This window comes from Mesoplodon densirostris, chromosome 6 (genome assembly GCF_025265405.1).
Source record: "Mesoplodon densirostris isolate mMesDen1 chromosome 6, mMesDen1 primary haplotype, whole genome shotgun sequence".
NCBI lineage: Eukaryota > Metazoa > Chordata > Mammalia > Artiodactyla > Ziphiidae > Mesoplodon > Mesoplodon densirostris.
In genome coordinates, this window is record NC_082666.1 from 2,956,460 (window position 1) to 2,982,072 (window position 25,613).

At 65.7% G+C, this 25,613-nt stretch overlaps 1 protein-coding gene across 3 annotated transcripts in view; it reads left to right on the plus strand.

Annotated features, from left to right (window-relative positions):
- RXRA (retinoid X receptor alpha) overlaps positions 1–25,613 on the plus strand; it is a 98,507-nt gene that overhangs the window by 60,961 nt on the left and 11,933 nt on the right. For 2 of the 3 annotated variants that reach the window (XM_060100897.1, XM_060100896.1), the window contains 4 exons: positions 8,968–9,233; positions 14,892–15,042; positions 15,408–15,587; positions 23,219–23,388. In XM_060100897.1, the coding sequence (XP_059956880.1) occupies positions 8,968–9,233; positions 14,892–15,042; positions 15,408–15,587; positions 23,219–23,388 (767 nt within the window). Of the gene's footprint in view, positions 1–8,967; positions 9,234–14,891; positions 15,043–15,407; positions 15,588–23,134; positions 23,389–25,613 lie in introns of all 3 variants that reach the window. The other variant, XM_060100895.1, reaches the window with a different exon arrangement.

Consider the following 25,613-nt stretch of genomic DNA (forward strand, 5'->3'; position numbering starts at 1 on the left):
GTGGGAGGATTGGGGACGCCCTGGGAGAGGCCAGCCCACGCCGGGCCTAGAGGAGGCGGGCCCTGATCTCTCCCTGACCGCTCCACAATATTGGGACAGGTGGGCCACCTGGCACGGGGCCCCCCCGACTCCGCACAGGTGGCTGGGGTGCCGGGGAGCTTGGGCCTGAGTGTCTGCAAACATGTTCCCGACGCCGGCAGGGGCTGCGAGAAGGTTAGAGAGAAAAACAGCTGTAGCAGGGCTGGAAAGCCCAGGCGTTCCACGACAGAGCCGGGCCGCGGGCCCCTGAGCCAGCCCGAGCGACATGGCTCAAAATGAAACAAGCGTCATTCTTTTCCTGTTGAAGAGAAACTGCCTCAGCCAGCCCACGGGCTCGGGGGCCCCCCACCACCCAGGCTGCCGTGGAGCAGGCGGGGTTTCATCAGGAATTCCCCCCCTCTCTGCCCTCTCTCCCCCGCCGTCTGGACCGGCGCCCTGGAGGTATTGGGGACGGTTCAGGGGTGCTGCCTGGACAGGAGGCTGTGGCAGCCGGGAGCCCCTGCCCGGCCCCGGAGAGGTGAGCGTGCTCCCAGCTCCCCGTGCCCATCGACCCCACGGTGGGCGTGCCTGCTGGCCCCGGGTCCGGCCTGGAGCTCTGCCGGCCACCCTGGCTGGCTGCGGGGGCTCTGTGTGAGAGTGAAGTGGGTTGGGTGCATCAGGGTGGAGAGCTGTGTCCTGGTCCCCGGCCGCTGACTCCGGCTCTGGCTTGGGGAGTGCCCCTCCCTGCCTGAGCCCCTTCCTCCTCTGCAGGTGGGACGGAGCCATGCCCACGTCCCCAGGCTTTTCGGAGCCCCTGTGATCAACGCTGGCTCGGGGCAGCCACACAGGAGCTCTGTGTTCTGGAGGCTCTGATCTCATTGCGGGGTCAGGGCGGGGGGGTGGGTTGGGGGGTCTTCCCAAGCCATGGGGCCACCAGCAGGCCGTGCCTTGGGGGATCCCCATTTTGCAGAGACCACGGTGCTAGCGATATCACGCGCAGGTTCACTTGCAGCTGGCTCCCCGGCTGCTCTGTGGCCCCGTCCCTCTTGTCCCTCCCCCTTTTCTGTGCCTGTGCCTCCCCCCTGGGGATTCCAGCAGGCCTGGGGGTTCGGCCGCCGGCCCTCCCCAGCCTCTCCCCCCGGATAGCCCGCGTTAGGCCACTGAGCAGGAGGCATGGCCCAGTGGCCCGGCAGTAGATCGGGGTCGTCTGCCTGCCATGCCTGGGGGAGGGGACGGCCCCGCAGGGGTGCAGGCTGGCCTGCCGAGGGCCTCCGGCCACGCGGCTGGAAACCAGCTCTGGGGACTCTCTCTCTGTCCGTTGGCATCTTTCTGGGCGGGTGGCCCTGTGCTGCCTCCACCCGGCAGCCCTCCTATGGTGGGGGCTCCTTTCTGGAACCAGCTGGAGGGAGTGTTGCTGGATGGGGCTGAGCCGGGCACTGCCTTCCAGCCGTGTTCTCCTGACTCCTTCCTTGGTGCCGGCTGGGCCGGCCTTTCTCACGTCTGGGACCCTGGGATGGGTGGGTGGTCCAGTCAGTGAGGCTAGTGAATCCTTGTTGTCCCCCAGCCGTCTCTGGGGCGGGGAGAGTGGGGGAACCTCTCCGTAAAGTCAGATGCCTTGGAGTTCTCCTAAAAGGACCGGCCTCATGTTTCGGGGTCCCAGGTGGTGGCTCTGTGGCCTGCACCCTGGGGTGGTCACCCTGCTGGATGGATGGAGAAACAGCACCCGAGTGGGAGCCCGGCGCTGGGTTGGGTCTCCGAGTCACGTTGGCACAGCTCAGTCATTGCCAGTCCTGACCGTGAACACCCCCCAACCCCCGACCTTCCCAAGGCCTCTGGGGACAGGACTGCCAGGGACTGGCTCTGCCTGTGGCCACCTGGCTTCTCCTGAAAAACCGGCCGTGCCCCAAGGTCCAGGAGGCCCTACAGTCACGGGGAAGAGGGCGGGGAAGGTGGGGAGTTGACATTTCCTGAGCCAGCCTTCAGGGCGTTTGTGTAGGGTGCAGGATGGAGCCAGGAGGGAGGTGTCCCAGCAGCAGGCCCTGGTCCCCGTTACCCTGAAGCTGTGAGCGGCTTCTTCTGTAGCACCGGGTGCACGTGGCGTGGCCTGGCGAAGAGGGGCGTGACGCAGCCAGGGAGCTGGGCCTGAGGAGTCCGGCCCCAACCTCCTGGGAGTCCGGCCAGGGTGTTCCCTGCACCCCCCAAGCCCCTCTCCCCAAGTGTGTTTCCGTAAGCTGCGGAGAGTTAGGTAGTGGATGCGGCTCTGGGACTCGCATCCGTCCTCTGTACCGTGGTGGTTGGAGCAGTGCTTCCCCCAGGTGCAGCTCAGCGCCTAGGGTACCACCAGGTAGCGCCCCCCTCGGACATCTGTCCAAGTGCCACTGGCCCGGTGGGTGGTGGTAGCGCCCACCGCAGGAACCGGGGGAAAGTGGTGGAAACACGTTGGTTGACTGTCGAGCTGGGCCTGGTGTGAGGGCTGTGGCCATAAGCCCTCTTGGACCGTGAGCTTCTGGAGGGTGGGCATGGGGGGCAGCCTCCTGCCAAGACCCTGGCCCTAGCGCCCCAGTGCGTTGGCACCATTACCCCTCAGCTCTCTCCCGGACCTTTCAGGCCCAGGCACTGGCTGGCCGGTCACATGGAGCCCCTCCTGGCCCCCCCTTCTTCCCGGCTGTGCTCCCCACTGCCTAGTCACGGTGCCCCCAGGCTGTACGGGTGTGCTGGGTGAAGGCGGCTGCTACCACTGCCCGTCCCTCCTCCCGCCCCTCACCAGCCCTGGATGGCTGAGGACAGCCATCAGAACCCGAAACATCGTCCCTTTGTCACTTGTGGCAAAAGCCACTCAGTGTCACCATCCGCCTCTTAGGGCTTCAGCCTTTTGTCTGTGCAAGGGGGTCCCTCAGGTGGTGATGGTGATGATGATGGTGATGGTGACGATGGTGGTGGAGCCCCTGTCGGGTGACCCGTGGGCGTCTGTGAGCAGTGGGGGGCGGGGTGAAGGAGATGCATGTCTTGGTTCACTCTGCCGCCTTCCTCCTCTCTCCTCTGGGGTCTGGGGAGGTCTGGGCCACCCTGGGCTCTGCTGTAGAGCTGGGACCTGAGTTCCGGTCCCTGCAGGCCGACGGATTGCTGGGCCTGGGTCCCTTCTGGCCAGTTGGGGGCCTCTCCGTAGGGGCCCCTGAGGCTACCTGCCTGGTGGGCTCCCTATCCGACCCTGTTCTGAGGTCCTGGGCTCTTGGGGGAGCGCCGGAGGCAGGCGGGAGTTTCTCCTGATCACGTGTAAGGGCTGAGCTGACCTCTGTCCGGGCTGGGGGCATTCGTTGGGGAAAGGGCAGGGTGACCCCAGAGGAGCTGAAATTTCAGGCCAGGCCACCTGAGCTGTAAACCGACACTGGGCCCGAGGCAGTGAGCTGGCCACGCCCCCTGGGGTTGGAGGTGGTAGGTCCACCCTCCGCAGGCACATGGCCTGCGCTGGAACCCTACCCTGCGGGGCTCGTGGGGCCCACTCCTGTGGGTTGTCACAGCGGTCTCTGCTGTCGGCGTACCCATTTTACAGAAGGGGAACCTCAGTGGCGGGCCTTTCCCCACCAGGGCCGGCACACCCATGTCGGGGGCACGTCTGTCCCCCACCCCCTGCCGCCCCAGTTCCTGAAGGCCCCTCACCCCGTGGAGCCTGTGGACGCCTCCTGCCCCACCCCTCCCCTGCACCAACCACCCTGAGCTTCCCCCAAACCCCGACGCGCCACGGTCCCACCACAGTCCCCACCGGGCTGCCACTTCTCCCTCCCCTGGGCGGCAGGGGAAGCAGTCCTTCCGGAAGGTGGGGTCTGGAGGCGGGCGTCCCAGGAAGCTCCTGAGGGCCCGCCAGCCCCCTGTGGTGGGGTTTTGGTTCGGGGCGGGGGGAGCGGATGCTTGTGCTCCTTCTCGTCAGGGTCGGGTGCTGGCGCCCTCCGGGCTCCCCTCACCCCTTTGTGCCCCTCTCCCCGCTCCATGCTGTGCTGCACGGCCCCCTCTGAAGTCCCCGCTCGCTCCAGCCCCACAGGACTCCTTCCCGTGCTCCTTCGGTTGGACTGCCTGTCCCTCCCCTCCCTCCGCTGGGCTTCCTGCTTGGCTGGGCCCTCGACCCCAGTCGGCGGCCCGCCCGGACCCTGCCCTGATCGGCCCCGTAGGTTCAGAAGGGCCGCAGAGGAGCCCTGAGCTCCCCTTTCCGAGAGTCGAGGGTTCCCTGGCTCCCGAAGAGGGGCTGGAGGTCCAGGGGCTCCCCCCGCACCAGCCGGGCCGCCTCAGTGGGGTTGGTACTTCCTGCCACCTCCCCCGCCTTCGCAGACCGCCTGGCAGAGACCAGAAGAGAGTTGGTGGGGGTTCCCCGGCTTCCTGCTGGGGGTTCCGGGGCGGGGGGGGCAGGAGGGTCCTGGTGGGCATTCTGGAGGGAGCCCGTGCAGTTCAGGACTGTTGGCGCGGGGTGGGGGAGTGGGGAATGTCTCTTCCCTCTCTCAGAGGGACCTCAGGGCCCACCTGGTTGGCCACTCCTGAGGAGTGGCTGTAGTTTCTGCTTGCATACAGCTGCGACGGGGAACTCACTACCTCGAGGAGCAGCCTGTGCCCTTGTCAGTTACCATGAGAACATTATTTTTTTATTTTTATTTTTATTTATTTATTTTTTTGCGGTACGCGGGCCTCTCACTGTTGTGGCCTCTCCCGTTGCGGAGCACAGGCTCCAGACGCTCAGGCTCAGCGGCCATGGCTCACGGGCCCAGCTGCTCCGGGGCATGTGGGATCTTCCCGGACCGGGGCACGAACCCACGTCCCCTGCATCGGCAGGTGGACTCCCAACCACTGCGCCACCAGGGAAGCCCAAGAACATTCTTTATTTTAACTTTACTAAATGTAACTTTTCACGCCTATATACTCTGGGGGCCCAGGGGGTTACTGTTCTCCTGCTCTGGGCGCTGAGCATTCCAGGGCATTCCACCTCTGCTCCGTGGCTTCCCTATCTGGCCTCCAGGTATTTGTATTTTAGAGTCAGTTTTATGGCCTGAAACGCTTTTTGTGCCAAGGCAGAGATCGTCCATCACCTCCTCCACGCAGGCTTCCTGAACTGCATCTGGCAGCTCTTTGAAGTCCCTTTGCCTGTGTTGGGGCTGCCGGGATGTCCCCCGGCCTGGACGGGGGCCTGTCTCTTTTTGGAGGTCCCTGGGAGCTCCCGGGCCGTGGCCTCCTTCCCTGGAGTCCTGAGTCTCACGGATCTGCTGCTGGTCCCCACGGGCACGGAGGGTGTAAAGCAGTGTGACGTGCTGGGTTCAGGTCTGGCGAGGCCCGGGTTCTTGGGGGGGTGGAGAGAGTTGGCAGTTGGGTTTTGCCCCTCCCTCCGAGGCCCCGTGCGCCCCCTTGGGTGGGGAGAGCTGGGTGTCAGCAGCTCCCAGGGTGGGGTCTGGGCCTGAGCCTGGTGTCCTGCAGCCCAGGATCAGATAAGCCAGTGGTGACCGCTGGTGACAAGTCCCCTGCGAGTCCAAAGTATGACTTCAAGAATGGCGCCTTATCACATCTACTGTTTATCAGTGGGTGGGGACAGATAGTGGCCCGGAAAAGGCAGAGCCTGCGTGCACGTGGAGGGCAGGGCGGGGCCTCTCTGCGAGCAGGGGCTGTTGAGGCATTTTTCCCTTTTCCTCCTAACGTTCCCTTCCTGGCCAGACTCCAGAAGACTCCAGAAAATACCCCCTGCCCATTGTCACCCAGGCTCCGGGAAAGTGTCTGCTGTGGATGTTCTGTGTCAACAGGAAGGGCCCAGAGTGGGGGCCTGGGGGCAGCGGGGGTCACTGAGGTGGGTCTTGGCAGGGGTGGCCCCTCCCAGGGGCTCATAGTCCCTGGTTTGGAGCAGTTGCTGCACACGTGACCCTGGGGTGCAGAGGATGGGGGCTGGGCTCAGGAACCAGGCCCCGACCTTTGCATTTGGGAGACGGGCCACACGCAGAGGCTGGAGGCTGGTGCCCCTTCCCCTGGCCTCCCCCTTTTTACTGGAGGCCCCCCACGCCCTTGTACCCGGCTCCTCCTGTCTTGCCCAGTTTCCCTCCATCTCATTGTTGCCCTCCTCACGGTTCCCAGACTTGAGGGGCTGCAGAAGCTTTGGGGTGCAGCCTGGTAGCTATCAGTCTAAGGAGCCACTTCCCTCCCTCCTTCCTTCCGGCCAAAGCTTTCTCTTGCCTCTCCCACCCCTTCCTGCCAGGGAGCAGCAAACAAACAAATAAGCAAGCAGCTCAGGCCCCATAGGCCCAGCGTGGACCTGGGGAGCCTCTTCTGCAGCTGTGTGAACGGGAAGCCCGGCTGCCCCCACCCCGCAGGTGTGGCCAGCCCGCAGCAGAGGCCCTGACAGGCGCTGGGCCCCCTGGCGCTCCCGGCTGCACTCTGCCCCTTAAGGAGAGCAGCCCCCGAGAAGGCCCCCACCCCGTCCTCTCCTCCAATTCAGAGACCCCCAGTCCCCCCAAGACTTCCGGGCAGCGGGTGGAGGTGAGGAAGCTATCTCCCTCTTGGCCCCAGACCCCCATCTCGTTCCTTGAGGCTGGGGAGAAAAGTGGGCTGCTCCCCTAGGGTGGCCAGGCCCTCAGGCTTCTGGACGCACTGCTGGGGTTGGGACCCCTGTCCGATCGAGAGCCCCAGCAGTTGCCCCCTGTGCTCTCTGGTGGAGGTGTCTGCAACACGGACGTTGTAATGTCCGTCTTGCTTTCCTTGCCCTCCCCGCCTGAAGTCGGAGGCGTGCTTCTCGGGACTGAGTGAAGGGGAGGGGCCAGCGCTAGCCTGCATCCTGCAGAGTGGGCTTGGACGGGGCCAGCTGGCTCAGGGTTCCTCATGGTGGTCAAGGGCCAGGTGAAATGGGCATTCCAGTTGTCCCAGGGGCCTGGAAGAAAGAACAGTGCCTGCTCGGCCTAGGGGCAGCTGCAGGTTTTGGGGCGTGTGCCTGGGTTAACTTTTGCACCTTCCCTGTGCCCGTTTCCTTGTCTGCCACAGGTGGGTGGACAGGGTCGCAAGCATTCAGTGAGGTCAAGGATGTGCAGCCAGACCTTGTGGGTGCAGGGAGCTTAATGACTAATAGGGCTGGCTTGCAGTACCCATCTCTGCCAATAGGTGCCGCCATTTGGTTCTGGAATTTTTAGCTCTTTTAAAGTTCAGTGAAATGGTTTATTCCCAGTTCTGTGAATGGCGACAGTTTCAGACGGATCAGATGAGGCTCTTTTGCTGGTGCAGTGGCAGGCAGGCCCCCACTCCCTGGCTGGGAATTCCAGGCCCCCTTCCCGTGCCCCTCCTCCCTCAGGGGCCAAGCAAGGGAGGAGGTGCCCAGCAGGCTGGGGGCTACAGGGTGGAAATGGGTAAGTGCTCCCAGAGAAGGGGGTCCCCAGGGTTGGCAGAGCCTCCCATGTTCCTGCGGTGACCACCCCACCCCACGGGCTGGCCACCGCCCAGCACCTCCATGGACAAGTTGACAAGGCCCTGGAGGAAGCTCGGCTCTGGCCGGAGTCGGGTCTATCCGGCCCTGACTGTTGGTAGTGGTGTCCTGCAGCCTGTCCCTGAGACTCAGTTTGCACCGGTGACCAAAGTGGGTGAGAGGACTCCGGAGCGATGCACAAACAAATAAGGCTTCTTCCTGCTCCAAGCCTGGTGCTCAGGGAACGCTCAGGGCACGGCCGCTCCAAGGTTCAGGCAAGCGAAGTCCTCCTGCGGCTATTGGGTGGTGCAAGCAGGGCATGTCCCCCGACCTGGGGATACGTGGACGGGGGCCACCCGATCACACCTGTGGCCCGCTCGACTTCTCAGAAGCATGTGTGATCACTGCAGACCTGGAGGGAAGGGCCCAAGAGACCATTTTGCAGATGGGAAGGCTGAGGCCCACCGAGGGGGCGTGGCTTGCTCAGGACACCCTGCCAGAGGCCGGACTGGACTAGCTGTGGCCTGCAGCTCTGACTCATGCTCCCTTGTTTGGGCCTCTCTGAGTTCCCCACGGTCTGCTCAGGCCCCAGGACAGTGGATTCACCCCCTGAGAGCCTCCTTCCTGGGGAAGCTTCTTGTTGAGCCCTCAGGGTAGGGAGGGGAGGCCCAATTAGTGCCTGGTGGGGCTTTGAAATCCCTGGCCTGAAAGGTTGGTGTGTGGGGGGTCCCGGCCCCTCACTGCTGCAGCCTCTGTGGGTTGCCCGTCTGCAGGCTTGGTGCACACCTGGGCCCCCTCCACCAGGCCTGCCTAGAAGCTCCCCTGCCCCAGGCTACATGCCACCAGGCCTGGGCACACAGGAAGCTGTATTCTTTGGGGTCCCATGAGGTAGAGGGGCCGGAGGGCCTGTTGTCTTGGCCACCGCTGCTGGGGTACCTGAGCAGGCCCAGGCTGTGTGCTGGACCCGCCCTGCCATGGGCAGCTGTAAGAACACAGGGCCTCAATTCCCCATCTGTAAAATGGGATAATAGGACCGCCGTGTACCTCCTAACTCCGTGTGTTCATCTCCGCTGAGGACATGCACTGTTTCTGCTACATAGTGGGTGTTCCGAAAATGTCAGCCTTCATTATTTTTATTATCCCCAGACTTTCACCTTGACCCCCTGAGTAGATGGGCAGAGGGGCTGGCAACTCCTGGCCACCAGGCATTCCAGGTGGACAGGCCTGGGGTGCTGAAGGTTCCAGGGGCAGCCATCTGGCCTCCCTGCCCAGATAGGCATCTGAGAGCAGCTGTCAGCCTGCTTTTCCTGCATCTGCCTGGGGCCCAGCCTGAACCTTAAAGTTGGGCCAGGTGGGGCTGGTGCCTTGGAGGGGAGCTCTGGGCATGCCTGGCCTGGCCTCGTGTTTCTGGGGAGCCGTAGGGTTGCAGTGGGGGTCCCTTGCCCTTCCACGGCCTGGTGTGGTCGCTGTGGCCGCAGGGGTGGCGGGCCAGGCGGTGTGGATTCCTGACTAGCCTCCTGTGTCTTCTTGTCTTGCAGACTTCTCCACCCAGGTGAACTCCTCTTCCCTCAACTCCCCCACGGGGCGCGGCTCCATGGCTGCCCCCTCGCTGCACCCCTCCCTGGGGCCCGGCATCGGCTCTTCGCTCGGCTCCCCGGGACAGCTGCACTCGCCCATCAGCACCCTGAGCTCCCCCATCAACGGCATGGGCCCACCCTTCTCGGTCATCAGCTCCCCCATGGGCCCCCACTCCATGTCCGTGCCCACCACACCCACCCTGGGCTTCGGCACCGGCAGCCCCCAGGTAAGTGCAGGGGCGGGGCCTGGACCAGAGGGGCGGGGCCTGGACCAGAGGGGCGGGGCCTGGCTCTACCTGCACAGTCCTGTGGACCCTGGGAGGCAGGTGCTGTCACTTCTACCTTTCATCTCTGGAAACCGTGTCCGAGAGGCAGCCTTTGCCTGGGCTTGAGCTCAGGTCTGGCCGACTCCTGCGCCCGTGGCCCTCGGGGGTCAGCAACCACGCTTCCTCGCCGGCCCTCTGTCCCGGCGAGGCCCCCTCCAGTGCGGGGGGGAACCTGCCCCTAGGACTCGGAGCTCTGTAGGGTGGGGACTCCTGGGTCCTCAGGCTGAAGCCGCCTCCTTGGAGCCCCTTTGTCCCCTGGCCTGCCCTTCTTGTGCCCAGGCCCGGACCCTTCCTCACATGGGGTGTCTCGGTGCTCCCTGCCCCGACCCCCAGGCTCGGGCAGACGCTGCCTCCTCAGGGGTGCCAGGCCTGAGTCCCACCGTGGCTTCAGCTCATCTGCCGGGCTTGGTGGTCTCTGTCGTCATGTTTGCCCGGATGCTCCTCTGAACAGCCTGGCTTTCGGGATTGGGTCCAGATCAGGAAGCTGCGGGCACCTGGCGGGCCTGACTCAGCCAGTTCTTGGGGTGGGGACCCCCGAGGCCTGGTCCACCCTCCCCTGGGCGCTTCTCGTCTGAACCCCTGCAGATCTGTCCTGAGCGCCCAGGACCCCTGCTGGGCATCTCCTCTCGTGGCTCTGGGGGTTTCCTGGTGGATTTCTCACTGGATGCCTGGGAGATCTGCTGAATCCCAGGGGTCTTCCCTCTTTCTGGGGCTCAAACTGTCCTTTTGGACATTGGTGGGGCCCCCTTTGCTCTGAGCGTCGTTCAAGTCTGGGTCCAGCTGTCATCCCCGTAGAGGGAGGCCCCCTTAGAGGAGGGCCCTGTGGGGGAAGCTCTGGGAGCTGTTTCCTCGGGGTTGCAGGACAGCGGCCAGAGAGGGACTCAGGCGCAGGCTCCACGGCCCAGAGCTGCACAGCTAGTTGTGTCAGCGTGTCCCGTGGGCTCCCTGCTGCCCATGGAGCCACGCCACCTGCAGGACAGCCCTCTCCCCTCCATCAGCTGGGCCTGTCCAGAGCTGGTCTTAGTGGAGCATCTTGCTGGCTCTTCCAGGGCCACCTCCTCAGCCCCTTTGTGCCTGGAGGACAGGTGCAGAGGAACTTGGACCTCGGGTGGCCCCTCATGTCACCTGGCCTTCCAGAAGCAGGCAGAAGGCCGGAGGTGTTGGCACGGGGGTCGTGGCTGTCTTCCTGGGCCTGGCCGTGCTCTTGTGAGCATATGGCCGCCACACCCTGACAATGTTTCTCAGCAGGAGGGCACACGAGGGCTGGGCCTGCACCCTGTCCCCTGGGAACCAGGACAGAGGCGGCACCTGCTGGCTCCCAGGCCCTGTGCCTGCCCTGCACGCCCCTGCGGGCATGCGTACGGCAGGAGCCTGGGTGTGGAGTCTGGAGCAAGGGCTGTGCAGGGGCAGGGCCTGAGGGTGGCAGTGATGCCCCCCAAACCTTGGGGGAGCCTGGTGCCCCCTGGCACCGGTAGTCTGTCTGGGGGCAAGGGTGGGCGGTGCTGGCAAGTGGCGGTTTGGGGCCACGTCCGTCCTGTTCTCTGTTGTTCTCTGCACACAGCCAGGTTCCTGGCACGCGGTGGGTGCTTGTTGAACGCAGGTTGCTTGTGAGCTAGGGGCTGCAGGTCCCTTGAGGCTGATGAGGGGATGAGGGCAGGAGTGGGGCTTAGGAGGGGGTGAGGGTGGGGAGCAAACCCCGTGTGTCCCAGACGTTCACGGCTGCCCTTCTGGTCAGCCGTCCTCCTGTTCCTCCGTAGGTCGATCAGGCCGCAGTTTGCTTAGCCGTGGTCTGAGCGCCGTGGTCTGAGCCCCGTGCTCGGCCTCTGGCCACCGTTCCTGCGGACGCCTCAGTCCCCCCGACCCCTGCCTCCACCTCTGCCCCCATAACTCCTTCCCTGGGCTCTGAGTTCAGCTTCTAGGCTTCAGCAGTTTGTCTTGGAAACTTGGCGTTCCCCAGATTCATGGAAGTGTGAGTGGAGCTCGAGGGGGACATGCCCCCACCCCCTGCCTCAAAACCACAACCGCAAAGTCATAGGGCCGGAACCAGTGAGGCTTTCTGACTTCTGCTGTTGTCAGGGAGGGCCTCCTCCTCGACCCCGCCCTGCAGGGAAATGGAAACGGTGCGGGGGGTGGGTCTGGGCAGGGCCGGGCCGGACCTCAGGTACTGTTGCCAAGTTGCCCCGCCTTTCTCCCCTGGTTCGGGGGCTCCATCAGCCCAGGGCCCAGGGGGCATTCCCCACCATATCCCGGAGCCTGCCCGCAGGGCCTGGCACGTGCGGGCACCTCAGTCTCCTGGCCTCACCAGCCTGGCGAGCCTCCCTGGAGCAGGACCTGCATGGTCCCTGCCTGTCCTCGCTGTGGGCACCACGGCTGGGAGGCCTCTGGGATGGGGCGTCCAGCAGGCCACGTGTGCTTCATAGGGTTTGCCACCTGCCTCGATAGGCAGACGGAGGCCGGCGGGGCCAAGGGCCTGCCACCCCGTCCTGACCGTGGGTGATGGGCCTTACCAGCATGGGCCGGGAAGGAGGGGCACGGTGGGCGTGGAAGAGAGGGGCGGCGAGGAGACCTGGGGGGCCCTGATGGAGCCGGGCGGTTATTTCAGTAAGTCCTGTAGGCTCCGCGGGAACTGAAATACGTTCCAAGGATATGAAAGGGGAAATGGGATGGGACCCCCATCCTGGGCACGCCAGGGAGTCTTTGGCCTCCAGAAGGGGCTGTGGGTGCCCCGGGTCTCCTAGGACACGGGACGGAGTGCAGGAGGGGAGCCATCCCCCATAAGTGGGGGGCTTTGAGCCCACGGTGGGTGGGTGTGCGTGCCTGGCAGAACAAGACACCCCGCGCTCTGTCCTCGGGGCTGTGAACCAGTCCAAGGCCCACCAGCTTGGGGCTAGGGAGGGAGAAAAGCGACCCCGGTCCCCCTCAGCCTTGCCATGGCGGCCGTGCCAGGACCCACCAGTTGAGGCAGAGAAGGGAAGTGGAGGCCCCAGGCCTGGGGTGAGGATGGGGCTACAACCAGCCTACATCTTCACACACGTGCAGGGTCTCCTAGGGCTCTCCAGAGCCTCTGGGCTGACTGCTGTGCCCACGGGAAGGAAGCCTGAGCCCGGGAGGGCCAGGGATGCCCTCAGCGTGTGGCCTGGGAGCCAGCTTGGCCATGACACTTATCCTGCCTGCAGCCGCTTCCCTGGTGCTGCGGGGCCTGCCTGTTTCCTTAGGACAGGCGCCAGTCCCGAGGGCCTGCACGTGGGGGCCTGGGACAGAGGACAGGTGGCCCCTACCCACCCGGCATGCTTTGGGCAACCACAGAAAGAAGAAACGCCCTCTCCTCGGTACTGCCTAGCGGATCCAGAGCCGTGTGGAGTCATGGCCGGGCTCCCGCAGCCCGAGAGAGGCCTTGTGCCAGCCTCCAGCCCGCGCCCGCTGCTCCCCCACGCTCAGTGGCCCCTCAAGACCTGCCCCTGGCCCCCGCTGCTGACGCTCCACTCCCGGCCGCACAGATTTCCTGCCCTTTTCCCAACAGTCCTTTGGTTTCCCCACCTCCAGACGTCTGCTCCGGGGGTGGGGGGGGCCCCTCTGCCTGGGACGCCGCCTTCCATTGTCCGCGGCCCAGCTGGCCTAGCGGCGGCCCCCGGAAGCCCGAGTACTAACGCAGAGGCTGCTGCGCCCCAGGCTGGCTTCATGAGCTCTGCTGTCGGCGCTGCCCGTGAATCCCTCCGTTATCCCAATGGCAGCCCTGGGATGGAGGCACTCAGGTTTTCTCCCGTTTTTACGCGAGGAGCGTCAGGCCCTGGGCGATTAGATAATTTCCCTACAGTCACACAGGGAATAGAGGAGGCAGAATCCCGCGATAAGCTGTGGCCGTTCCCCCTACCACCGTGGGCGAGCTCTGCAGGCTGGGCAGGGCGTGTTCCTCGGGGCCTCAGGCGCCTGGCTGGATGCTCGGTGGATGGTCTGGTGGATGGGATCACCGAGCGACTCTGGGCTGGCCCGTCCCCTGGGGCCCCGGTTGTCCCTTCTGCAGTGTGCAGGGAATGAGTCCCTCAGCGCTTGTGGCTCCCAGGGTCCTGAGCTCACACCTGCTCGGCCACTTAGCACCCATGGGCTCTCTGCTGGTCCCCTGACCTCCCTGAGCCTCTGTGTCCACTCTGGAAAGGGGCGGGCAGCTCTCCCTGCTCACTAGGGGCTTTCCACGTGACAAATCCCATGCACAGTGGCCCTTAGCAAACAGTCGGCGCCCCTGCTTAGTTGAGGCTCATCTGGGAGATGCTCCTGAAGCCTGCAGGTCCTGCGGGGGCGGCCGGAGGTGTGGGCTGCGCGTTCTTGGGTGCAGTGGGGTCCTCTGGACGCCCTCTAGCCCCACCTCCTGCATCTTGACAGCCCCAGGTGGCCGGGGCTGGCCTCCCGGCCTCCTTGCAGCCCCCCTGAGTCCCGTGGGGTTAAGTGACCTGACAGAGCCACAGCCCACCTGAGCAGAAGAATCCAGACCTGTCCAGGGCTGGAAGAATCCCTGCAGGCGCTGGGGCCGGTGTGAAACAGCCTTTGGGATGGTTTGTGCTTTGAGCACCCGGCTCTTCCCGTCCCATGAGAAAGGGGGATGGGATTAGGGGGTTGGGGGCCACGGGGAAGGAAGAGGGTGAGGTTCCCTTGTGCAGGAGGGGCCCAGCCTGGGGCTACCAGGGGGCAGTGTGGCAGCTGCTGTCCATCCAGAGACATCGTAGGACCCGACTTCCGCCTTTGTCAGGGGTTTGCAGAAGTCGGGGTGCTGGGGGGCCGCCCATCTGGCGTCCTGGCGCCTGTGGGGACCGGCTGGCGCGCAGGATGCGGTGGGAAGCACCTCGGGGCCCTTGGTGCTGATGGGAGAGCCGGGGTGGGCGCAGCGGAACCAAAACTGCTGTGTCACTGCAGCTGCGGCCGCTGTTGCCAGGGTGACTGGTGAGTTTCCCACGCTTCTTCCTGGAGCAGTGTCAGGATGGCGGGAGGGATGGAGGGGGGGCGTGTGTGTGTGTAAGGGATGCCGTCTCCTCCCTCTCTCCTTGGGTCACAGGATCCAAGACCCCTACCCTGCCCGCCGAGGCCGGGGCAGCGTGGCCTGCTCGTGGACCCTGGCTCTCCTCCCTCCTTGCTGGGACCAGGCTTCAGTGCCCATCTATGGGTTGGGAGTCCCCAAAGCGCCTGCCTCACCAGAGGGTCCCAGCACTCTCGCTGTCCTGTCGGGGGAGCGCCCAGGAATGGCAGGCAGTTCTTATTTAGGTGGGCGAGGGGCAGAGGGTGTGAGCAGGGGCCTTGCGGGTCCTCCCTCGAGCCTGGGGTCCTGCCGGAGGGTCGGGCCCTGAGGGCAGGACGGCCCCCTCCGGCCTGGCTGAGTAAGTGGTGCCAGGCATCCGCCGGTGCTCAGCGGGGCTGGGCCCTGCCGCTCCACGTGGCTTGGGGTGGGCAAGGCCCCTCTCGGAGCCTCAGCTTCTCTCTCAGTAAAGGGGGTGTGCGGCAGCACGGTCCTGGCCCAGCAGCAGGTGCCCAGCAGCAGCCTGCTAGGGCTGACCCCGGCTTCCCCTCCCGCAGCTCAACTCGCCCATGAACCCCGTCAGCAGCAGCGAGGACATCAAGCCCCCGCTGGGCCTCAACGGTGTCCTCAAAGTCCCGGCCCACCCCTCAGGGAACATGGCGTCCTTCACCAAGCACATCTGTGCTATCTGCGGGGACCGCTCCTCAGGTAAGCCGCCGAGGGCACGGTGGGACGGCAGGGCCCCCGGCCAACAAGGGGCTGCTCGGAGCTCCGAGCTGCTCACCTGGGACCGATGGTGAGCGGCAGGGTGGCCTTGAGGCTTCCAGAGGCGAGGCAGCTGTGTGGTGGTGATGCTGAGGGCAGCAGGGCTGTGCCCGGGTGAAGGGCCCTTCACGTCCCACTCCCGAGCCCGCCAGCCCCGGGGGCAGGATGGCCGACCTCCTCGGGCCGCCAGCTCCGACGCGGAGACGGCGAGGACCCCCGGGGTCCAGGTCTTCGGGGCTCCCTTACCCCAGTGGGACGAGCCCCTTCGGCGGTTGGCCGCAGGGTGCTCACGGCCGCCCCACCTGCAGGCAAGCACTATGGGGTGTACAGCTGCGAGGGCTGCAAGGGCTTCTTCAAGCGGACGGTGCGCAAGGACCTGACCTACACCTGCCGGGACAACAAGGACTGCCTGATTGACAAGCGGCAGCGGAACCGGTGCCAGTACTGCCGCTACCAGAAGTGCCTGGCCATGGGCATGAAGCGCGAAGGTAGGCGGGGCCGGCCCTCTCCCTTCTCGGGGCACAGGGTGTGGCTCTGGACTTGGCCGTCTCGCGGAGCTCCTTGCATACCTCTGATGACGGGGTGCTCACTCCCTCCAGAGGCGGCGGCTGCTCATCTCCAGGGGCTGTGAGCTCACTTAGCGGCGCTTTCCTGAGTACCTGCGGTGTGCTAGGCTCTGGGATGACGGAGGACACGCTCTCGGTCCTGCCTGCTGGCGGCTCCCAGCCCCGCTGGGGACAGACATGGATCAGAGCCTCTTCAAGGTCCTAGTGGGCCCGGCCGAGCGCCTGGGCTCTGGGAGAGGCAGAGGCAGAAGCTCAGCGAGAGCCAGGCTGCGGGTGGGGGATGCGGGCGCTGCATGAACGAGCCCGGGAAAGCGTGCATGCGGGTCCGGGAGCCTTGGTCCCGCTGCTCAGTAGGGGACGGTCCCCAGCCTGCTGGACACCAGCTTGTCCTGGGCTGTGCTTCCTCCTACGGACCTGGCCGGGGTGCCTTGCGACCCCAGGTCCTCCCAGTAGAGGGACTCGGGCTGCGGGTCTCTCAGCCTTGGGTTGTGACATTTATTAGGGGCAGGTGGGGGCGTGTAGCACGAAAGGCCGCTCCCCTGAGGTCGCTGAAATGGTCAACCTGTCCAGCCAGACCTGGGCCTGAGCCCAGGGTGGCTCCTCGTAGCCCCTTGCCGTCCGTGGGCCTCGGTTTCCCCAGCGCAGGTTTGGTGGCTCTTGTATTCTGGGTGACTTCTCTCAGTTTTGGTCTGCGTCCCTGCTTGAGTGTCTCGTGCCTGAGGCCTCTTGGGTTTAGGAAGTGCTGTCCGGGGTCCCTTCTCCGCTGCGGCTGTCCCCGTGGTCCACGCGTGGCTTGTGTTTTTCCACCTCCTTCCCACCGGCTCCTGTCGGGGGTCTCGGGCTGGCGTCTCACCACCGAGGACTGTCCTCTCGTGGGGACTGCAGTTTTCATCTCCTTTGATTTGTTTATCTCTTCAGCCCCACTTGTTCTTGCTGAGAAACCAAAACCTCAGCCGGGCCGTGTGGTCCTGCAGGATTTGCTCCTTGAGGCCGCGAGGCTGCCTGTGCAGTGCAGGGATGTGATGGGGGCTCGGTGGTAGCCGCTGGTGAGGGACGGGGTACCTCCCGGGCTTCAGTGTGAGCGAGGGGCCGGCCTGGGCTCCAGGCCTTCCTGAGCAGGATACGTGTTCCATAGAGACCTTGGCCCACCCTTCTTTGTGTGGGTGGAGAAGCTGAGGCCCAGAGGGTCCAGGGCTTGTCCAAGATCACATGTCGGGCTGGAGCCTGGGCCTCTGGCTTCCAGTGCAGATCTTATTCCTTTAGACCAGCAAGAGGGCAGAGGAAGCACGTGCCTGGCTGGGGGAGGCCTGTGCCCAGCCCCGGTTCCTCTGGCTACCCTTTGTAGTCAGGGTGGACTTCCTGGAGGTGGTGAGTGCAGCGTGGTTCCTGAAGGATGGAAACTCGGGCAGGCGGCAAGGGTGTGCTGGGCAGCAGATCCGTCTGCATCCAGATGCGGAGCCTGGCCAGAGGGCCAGGTGCCAGTGTGCTGAGGGGAGGTGGGGCCCTGACATGCAGCGTGCGGCTCAGGGCTCCCTTGTGGGCACCACAACATAGAGTGAGATCACTTGCTTTCTGAGCTTGCCACCCCTGGTGCCTGGTACCACGTCGGGCGCTGGGCACACAGCAGCGAGCCATGGGCATCCATCCATTCAAAGTGACCGTCAGACAGCCAGGCAGGGCCCCCCCAGGTGTGATCAGTGCTGCCTTGGGGGAAGCCCAGGGGACTGTGGGAGCCCAGAGTAGGCCCCTGGCCCAGCCGTGGGCATCAGGCAAGGCTTGGGTGGGCAGATGTCCAGCTGACACCAGAAGAGTGGAAGGGTGTTTGGCAGACCCGTGCCCAGCTGGTGGGGGCAGCGCATGCCGAGGCCGAGAAACTCCGTGGATGTGGCGCGCTGTGGGGCCCCAGAGAGTGACCGTCCACGGGTCCCCAGGGCTTTCCCGTAAGCGCTGACCCCCTCCTAAGGCCCCCTCAACCTGTCCACCTATGAGCCTTGGGCAGACCCCAGCTGCCTGTTCCCCCAAGACCTGGGGGAGAGTGGATGACACCCCTCTCCTGTCCCAGTGGAGCTGCAGGCTCGGGGCTGGGGAGGCACCGGGTCTGACCCCTGCCCTGTGCTCATCGGGGGCTGTTAGGAGCGCCTGCTGTGTGCGGAGCCTCTTTGGGGACCCTGTCCTTGTCACACACACTCTCAGCCGTGGTGCTGTGACACTGTTCCCATACCTCCCGGGTAGAGAGACGGGGTGCAGTGGGGAGGGGCGCTCGCGGAGGTCTCAGGGCCACACTGGCGGGGCTGGGCTGCTCCCGACTGCCTGGGCCGGAGCCGCGCTGCCCGTCTCTCCATGTGGTGCATAAATCTGGAGCGCTGGGCACGATCCCGAGGCAGTGCGGCCCTCGAGACCTGATTTATGGGCCATTAGATAAATACCTGATCCCATCAGGACCCCCACCCCCACCCCCTTGCATCCTGCTGGATTTATAAGTCACAAGCAGGCGGTCAAGACCCTGCTACACCGCCCTCTGGTGCTCCCAGCACAACGTAAAATCACCGCCGCCGTGCGGCCCGCAAGCCCTGGGGCCCCGGGAGGAGGCTCTGTCCTGGCGTGGGTGGCAGCGCCCGTCGTGCTTCCTGTCACCTGCGGGGCCTGGCCCACTGCCTCTCGCTCTCGGGAGGAGTGACCGGTGGCCCCGGCCCTGCAGGGGGCTCAGTTCTGAGACAGCCTCCTTTCTCTCTGCTGTCCTGGGGCGACCCCCGCCAGGAGGGCTCCCTGGCTGTGGCAGGGCTGGTGGCAGCATGAATTGGGGCATAGTGGGGCCCAGCGGGACGGGGGCCCGGAGTGCCACCCCAGCCTTGGCCGGGAGCACGCAGGATGTGGCTTGTCCGCCCCCAGGGCTGGCCTGAGCCCTCCTAGGTGCCAGCCCCACACGGGCGGCCATGCCGACGGGCCTCGGTGCCGCACGACCCCTGGGAGAGGCTTGTGATTACACCCCTGGGGCAGGTGGGGCACAGGCTTGGGCTGGCCCCTGGACTGGCCGACCGCAGGGAGGGCCGACGGGCACCCTGCCCCCCGTGCTGGTAACGAGGGACGCGGCAGGCCCACGGCGTCTCGTGTCGGGCAACGGCAGGGGCGTGCGCACACACGCAGCCCCCGGGGGCTCATTCCGCAGCATTCCGGGGTTGGTGGGGCCCAAGTGCGAGGTGCCCCGCGGGCCAGCCCTCCCCAGGCTGAGCCCGGGCCTGTCTGCTGAGCGTGCAGCTGCAGGACTCGGGGGCCTGCCGGTGCTCCCGTCTGAGGGGGGAGACCTGACAGCAGCAGCCTGGAGGGTCACCCCGCTGCCCCGCCTCTGCTTCCTTCTTCCTCTCTGAGGAAGGCCTCTCCCCGTTTCCTTCCTGCGCCCCATCCCCTGCCCCCGAGGGACTGGGGTGTGGAAACGGCAGCGCCTGATGTGTGTGCACAGGCAGGCACGGCCCCGCAGCGGCTGCGGAGAGGCCCCCGCTGGTTCCCGCGCCTCCCTGTCCCTGTGGGGCGCGTGGCCTTGCCTCTCCGAGCCTCAGTTTCCTCGTGGTGCGTGGGGGTGTTGGCAGGCTCCCCGAAGGGCCTGTTGGGGGGAACGTGGCGGGTGCCAGCCCCGCGCCTGGCAGGTGGCGCGGTCAGAGAGTGGGGGCCGCAGCGTGTGTGCAAGTGTGTGAACCCGTGTGCGTGCCCGTGTATGTTGCACGTGATCATTCTGTGTGCAGGCCTCTTGTCCTGGGTTGAGCCCCCTGAGGGAAGGAGGGATGTGTCCTCCGAGCTCGAGGGACATAACTCGCCCTGTGACCTCTGGCAGGGACATGCCCCTCCGGCCTTGAGAAGAGGCAGCCGGGCCAGAGCCCTTGGAGACGTCCAGCCCTGCCTGCCCCGGGGACCACACAGGGGATGGAGGAAGGGCCCAGCCGCTGGCGGTGCCAAAGCAAAGGAAGCGGCAGTCCTGTGGTCCCCCCACCCCCACCCCCACCCCCACCCCCACCCCGCCCAGGCACCCCTCCCACCTCCCGGCTTCCAGGAGCCGGAGGGCGGCCGTGGGCGCTGTGCAGGTCGGGGGAGGGGGTCCCGCCCTGGCTGTGGGCTGCTGCTCCCCTGGCCGTCCGGCACCAGCTGTCTCCTGACGCCGGGGACTCCGCTTATGTTGCGCGTTCAGTGCCCCTCCCAGGCGCGTGCTTGGCTGCTGGGGGAGGGTCGGCCCTACGGGCTTTCCTGGGGATCCTTGACGTGGGGGCCCGGCCTCCTCTGCCCTCCCGGCAGCGTCCCCTCCCCGTGCCGGCCCCTCTGCCCGTGGCTCAGGGCTGGGAGGATAACGAGGCCCTGTCTTGGCCGACGCCTCCCACCCGAGGCTTCCCGGCGCCCGTGGACTTAAGTCAAACACAGCTACGTCTGAGAGGTGGTCGAGCTGGCAGAGCATGAATCCCCAGCCCCTCCCCCCCGCGCCCCCCCCCCGTTTAAATAAAACAATAATATTTGTAACGACGCTGCTCAGAGCGGCCCGGCCCTTCATGGCTTCAGAGTGCTTCACAGAGCGCTCGCTAATTAATTCCGGATGCCCCCACGCAGGAGGCAAGTGCTGAGGGACCCCCACCTGCCACCCTGCCCCGTCTGGAAGGGGAGGAGAGCCCCTTAACTGGGCTGCATCCCGGGGGCCGTGTGCGGGGACGAAGCCGCGAGCGTCCTGAGGGTGCCTCCTGCGGATCCAGCCTGGAGGCCGGTGCTGTCCTTGTCACCCTGTGGCTGGGGAAGCTGGGGCACAGAGAGGCTAGGGACTCACCCGGGACCACACAGCAGCTGGGGCAGGCTCTGATCCCAGAGCCTGTAGCTTGAAGCCGCCTGGTCTCCTGAGAGCTCAGCCGCACCCCTTTGGTGCTCTGGGCCTGTTTCCCCACCTGCTAAAACGTGCCTCTCAGCTGTGTCCCAGCTCTGAGGATTTAGGATTCCGTTCAGAGGACAGACCCTGGGGACCCCCACCCTCAAGGTCTCAGGGACACTGGCCTGCCAGGGTTCTGGGTCCCCATCACTCCGGATGCTGGTCCAGATCAGCCTGTGTGGCTGCCGCCCACCGGGTCCACTCTTCTGGTCTGTGACCCTGTCCCCCGTAGCAGACGGTGACACGAGGTGGTGCCCTGCTCCAGCCCAGCATCCGCTGTGTCGGAAGAGGCCAGAGCCAGGCCAGCCAGCTTGAGCTCCCCACCCAGCCCCACCAGCTGTCAGACTTTCCAGAAGCACCAGGCTTGCAAAAACTCTGACGCGAGGCCTCCCGCCTGGCTCTGGGGCCCAGCTGGCGGATCTGAAGCGTGGGTCGGCCCCCGGTCCCGAGTCTCGCCACACGGATGGAAAATCTCTCACTCGAGTCAGCGTTTGCGTCTTGGAGAGCGCAGCCCCTGGCAGGGGCCATCCGCAAATAGCCATTTGTGGATGCGGGAAGGATGCAGGGCCGGCCCTCAGGGAGCCCTGCGGCCCGGAGAGGGTCTGAACGATCGTTGGCGGGGCCGGCGTGTTGGAGAGGGGTCTATGCGGACTGTTGCAGAGCTGTGGGTGATGTTCCAAGAATCGCACGGGCCCAGGGGACCCCCAGGGAGCAGGAGAGGGGAGCCCTCACACCCCCAGTCTTGGAGGACAGAGTGGGGGTGGGCCGGCAGAGCCCCTAGAGCTGTGCCCTGAGGAGGAAGTGGCCGCTGAGAACCGTGGCCGGGCAGGGCGGGCACCAGAGCCACGGACCCCCTCCTCACTCCTGCTGGTCCCCTGCGTTTGCAAGACCCACCTGAGGCCAAGGGTGAGAGGGCCCGGGGTGAGGCAGCCCCGAGCTCGGGCCCCGGAGCTGGGCAGGGCAGGTGGGTCTGGGGGTACGCGGGGGGCAGTCCCCTGACAGCGGCGTCTGCGGTAACAGGGCACTGTGTTTTGCCCGGTCCAGACTTCCTGCAGGGGAAGGTAAGCCTCGACTGAGGCCCAGAGGGGTGATGGCACGTGGGAAGTCCCCCGAGGGGGCCGCACCCTCCCGGCTTCCGGAAGGCTCCATGCTGGGGGCTGCGTGCAGGGCCTTCTCCTCTGTGGGGCTGGGAGTGTGTGACAGAGGTTTCACTGCTGCCCTCGGGAAGTCGCCTCGCACAAGCTCCTGCTCTGCCTTGGGGTCTTCAGGGACCCCAGGAAGCCTTGTGTGGGGTGGGGGCTGCGGAGCTGGTCCTGAGGAGGCCGTGGGTGCCCTGGGAGTGTCGGGGGACGTCTGGACATCTGCTCTGGCTCAGCAGAGCAGGACCAAGGGAGGGCGGCCGGCAGCGGTGGTGGGCCCCGTCCCGGTGCTGTGGCCCTCGCTTAGTGGCATCTGGCGTGTCCCTGGGGAGGCACAGGCCCAGTACGCCCAGGGACTCCCCCGTGCTGGTGCTGTGTGGGCAGCCTCTCCCACCCCACCCAGGCCTCCTTTCCCCGGGTCCAGGGCCCCTGGTGTCCCCAGCAGAGGAAGGGGGGCTGTGAGGGTCAGCAGAGGGCGCTGCAGAAGCCCCCGGGAGCCTTCTTGGGTCTTTGCGGGGCTCTGGGTGGGGTCCACAGCCTGGCTCTGGTTCAGCGTCGCCTTGGGCCTGCTGGGTGACCTCAGGGAGGTCTCGGCCCCTCTTGGGAAAGGGCCGCTTGAGCTGCATGGGCTGCGAAGTCGAGGGTCTGTGAATGCCCAGCCGTGGGGTGCCTGGTCCCTTCGGCCTTCCTCCCACGTGGGTCTCTGCGGGGACGTGTTGGAATGAACCGTTCCGTCTCCGCCTCCTCCCATCAGCTTCTCTCCCTGGGTTCCCAGAAACTAGGCTGCCCCGACTGCAGCATCTGCTCAGTCTCTACCCTCGTGCTGGAGCCCCGCACCCACCCGGCCGGCCCAGGCTGTCCCGTCTCAAGCCTGGGTTTGACCCAGCTTGCGCTCTCCCCCAGCCCCTCTCCTCCCCGCAGCAGAAAGGGACCATCAGAGATCTGCATCTCACCCCATCCTTTTCCTGGGGCACATTGGACCCTGTTCTCGGCCACGCCCCCCACCGTTGCACTCCTTGTCCTGCTCTCTAGCTGACGTGAGAGGCCCTTTCATCAGCAGCATTTCTGCTCTGGTTCTAGGCCTTGACACACGCTACCTCTCCTGCCTGAAGTGCTCTCCCTATTTTTCCTGTTCCTTCAATTTCATTGTCACTTTTTCCGGGAAGCCTTCCTGGCTTTGCCTCAGTCCATAGCCCATCAAAGCCCTTCTCACTGCACGTTGGGATCCCTGTTGAACTGTCAGTTTCCTGAGAGCTGGGTCCCATCTGCCCTGGCCCTGGGCGGGTCCTGGTGTGACCAGTAGGTGGATGAATTAACGAGAGGCAGCGTGTTCTATCCTCAGAGCACACAGCCTCCAGGAGGCCAGGCTTGGGGCAGAGAAGGGGGCCGTAGTCTGGCCGGCTCTGAGCAGCATCCTTCTCCCCGGCCCCGGCCAGCTTGTGGGCGCGCCGCTCGGGCCCTGGCGGCGGAGGGGCTGCCGCGGGAGCTGCGGGCTGACTGGCAGCCTCCCCGTGCCTCAGCTGTGCAGGAGGAACGGCAGCGCGGCAAGGACCGGGCTGAGAACGAGGTGGAGTCCACGAGCAGCGCCAACGAGGACATGCCGGTGGAGAAGATCCTGGAGGCCGAGCTGGCCGTCGAACCCAAGACCGAGACGTACGTGGAGGCAAATGTGGGGCTGAACCCCAGCTCGGTGAGTGCACACCCGCCCTGCTCTGGGGACCGTGGCCCCGGGCGCGCTCCTGGGAGGGAGACCCCCTCTGTAATGTCCCCAGTCGGGTGGGTGAGGTTTTGGTTGTTTGGCTCAAAGCCCAGGACTTTATGGTCACCTTCAAGCTTCGTGTTGTCTCTGGCCCATCGTCCAGCCGGGTTTCAGGGGTTCTGTGTCTGCCCCAGGTTTGCGGGCAGCGTGAGGTCCAGACTTCATCTGTGTCTCCCGTGTGCGGTCAGGGTGGGACCGCAGCCCTGTGGCCTGCCCTGAGGTCATCCAGGCAGGCCCTGAGGTCACCCGGGCCTGGCTCCCTCCGTTCTGTCCCTGGCTCACAGTGGCCCAGACGGCACCAGACACACCTGCCCAGCTCCCTACCCCAACCCCAGGGCCTTTGCATGTACCGCTCCCTCTGCTCCTCCTCAGGCTTCAGTCTCAGAGAGGTGTCACTTCCTCGCAGAGCCCCTTTCCTTCTTGACCCCCCCGGTGCCCCTGTTCTGTGGGTTCAGGGCTCCTGACGTGCCTCTTCACGGCCCCTAGTACGTGGGGGCCACGCCGCAGCGTGTGCGGTGGGTTAATTCTCCATCCCTGCCGTCAGGCTGTTCCCCAGGACCCTGCCCTGCCCGTAGGTGCTCTCACGTGGCCCCCACCCCCATCTCCGAGTGTGAGGGTCCCGTCTCACCTGTGGGGGGCCGCAGGCCGCCCTGCTGCCGTCCCGCACTCTGTGGTGCCCCAGGACCATGGCCCCTCTGAGACGCCCGCTTCGGCTGTGTGCCAGGGAAGGCGGGCCCTCTCCTGGGCGTGCCGCCTCTCGTAGAGGGACTCCCCTCGGCTGTGATGCTCAGCAGTCCGTCTGGTCTGTGGTCCGGCCCGACCCTACACCCCCTCTCCGGTCCCAGTGCAGGGTGGGGCGGCTGCGAGGGCTTCACGACTGAGTCGGAACCCTCCGAAAGAGAAGTCAGGGGATCAACCCAGGCCTGCCAGCTTTTAATTTTGTCAAGTAAGGACGTTATTGGGAAGAAAACAAATCTGCCATTTTCTCTCTCCACGAATTCAGAGCAGGCGGAGGGGGGTCTAGGGGACAGGCAGGCGGGCCGGCGGGGCAGAGGGTCTGCCCTCGTGCTACAGCTTGCGCTGGGCTGGCCCGGGTCCCCTTCTGGGGACGGCTCATTAGGCCCCTTCTCTCGACACCAGCGGCACCTCTCTGCCCTGGGGCGCCTCGGACCTCTGCCTGGGGATCCCGCTGTCACCTCCTAGGACAGGGAAGGTCCCGCCCTCTCAGGCATGGGCTGGAACTCCAGAAACTGCTGTTGAATGAGGCCTGTTTTGTCTCTGAGTGGGAATCCAGGCTCGGAGAAGTTAGGTACTTGCTAGAGACCACCCTGCGGGACGGAGCAGGGCAGAGCTGGAGCCCCCTCCCCCAGGGGAGCCCCCCAGGCCTAGTCCTGCACCTACTGTGCAGGCAGACTTCGCCCCCAGCTCTAGGCGTGACTTTGTGCTCACCTACAAGACCCCGGCCTGCCCGGGAGTGGCTCAGGGTGACAGCCTGTGCCCCGGGCCTGCTTTGGGCCCCTTGAGGGCTCGGAGGGGGCCGTTGGCCAGTGGCCAGGGAGAAGGCCCGACCCCTGGGGCTCTCCTCGGGTCTTCCCCATGCCCCCCGCTTCCCCCTGCATGGCTCCCCCATGCCCCCCACCATCAGGCTTGTGCTCTCACCTCAAGGGGCTGCCCTGTGGCATGGAAGGGCAAGGAGCATGGTCCCCGGGGAGTGGAGCCTGGCCGCAGTGGCTCCGGCGAGAACCTGGCCCTGGCCTCTGGCACGCTAGCTGCAGGGTGTTTTGCTCGTGTGAGCCGGGACCCCGTGCGGGCCAGGCAATGCCCGTGGCTGCCGCTGTCCATCAGACAGGATGGGGTGGGCGATGCCTGCAGGGTGTCTTGGGCACGTGGTGTCCGGGGCCCAGCGAGTTGTCCGGGGCCCAGCGAGTGTGTGGACTCCTGGTTGACGCTCCTGGGAGGTTTGTTGCAGAGCGGGTGGAGGCGGGGGGCTGGCCCCCACGGGTGACAACGGGGGCGTCCAGCAGCTGGTGCCTGCCTGCCCCTTCCCCTTGAGGTCCGCAGACCAACTGGCCACGCTCCCCGGCTGCCGCCTCTCCCGGGGTCCCAGGTCCCCTTTCTGCACGCCTGGCTCTGTCCACCCTGGTGGCCTGGGTGCC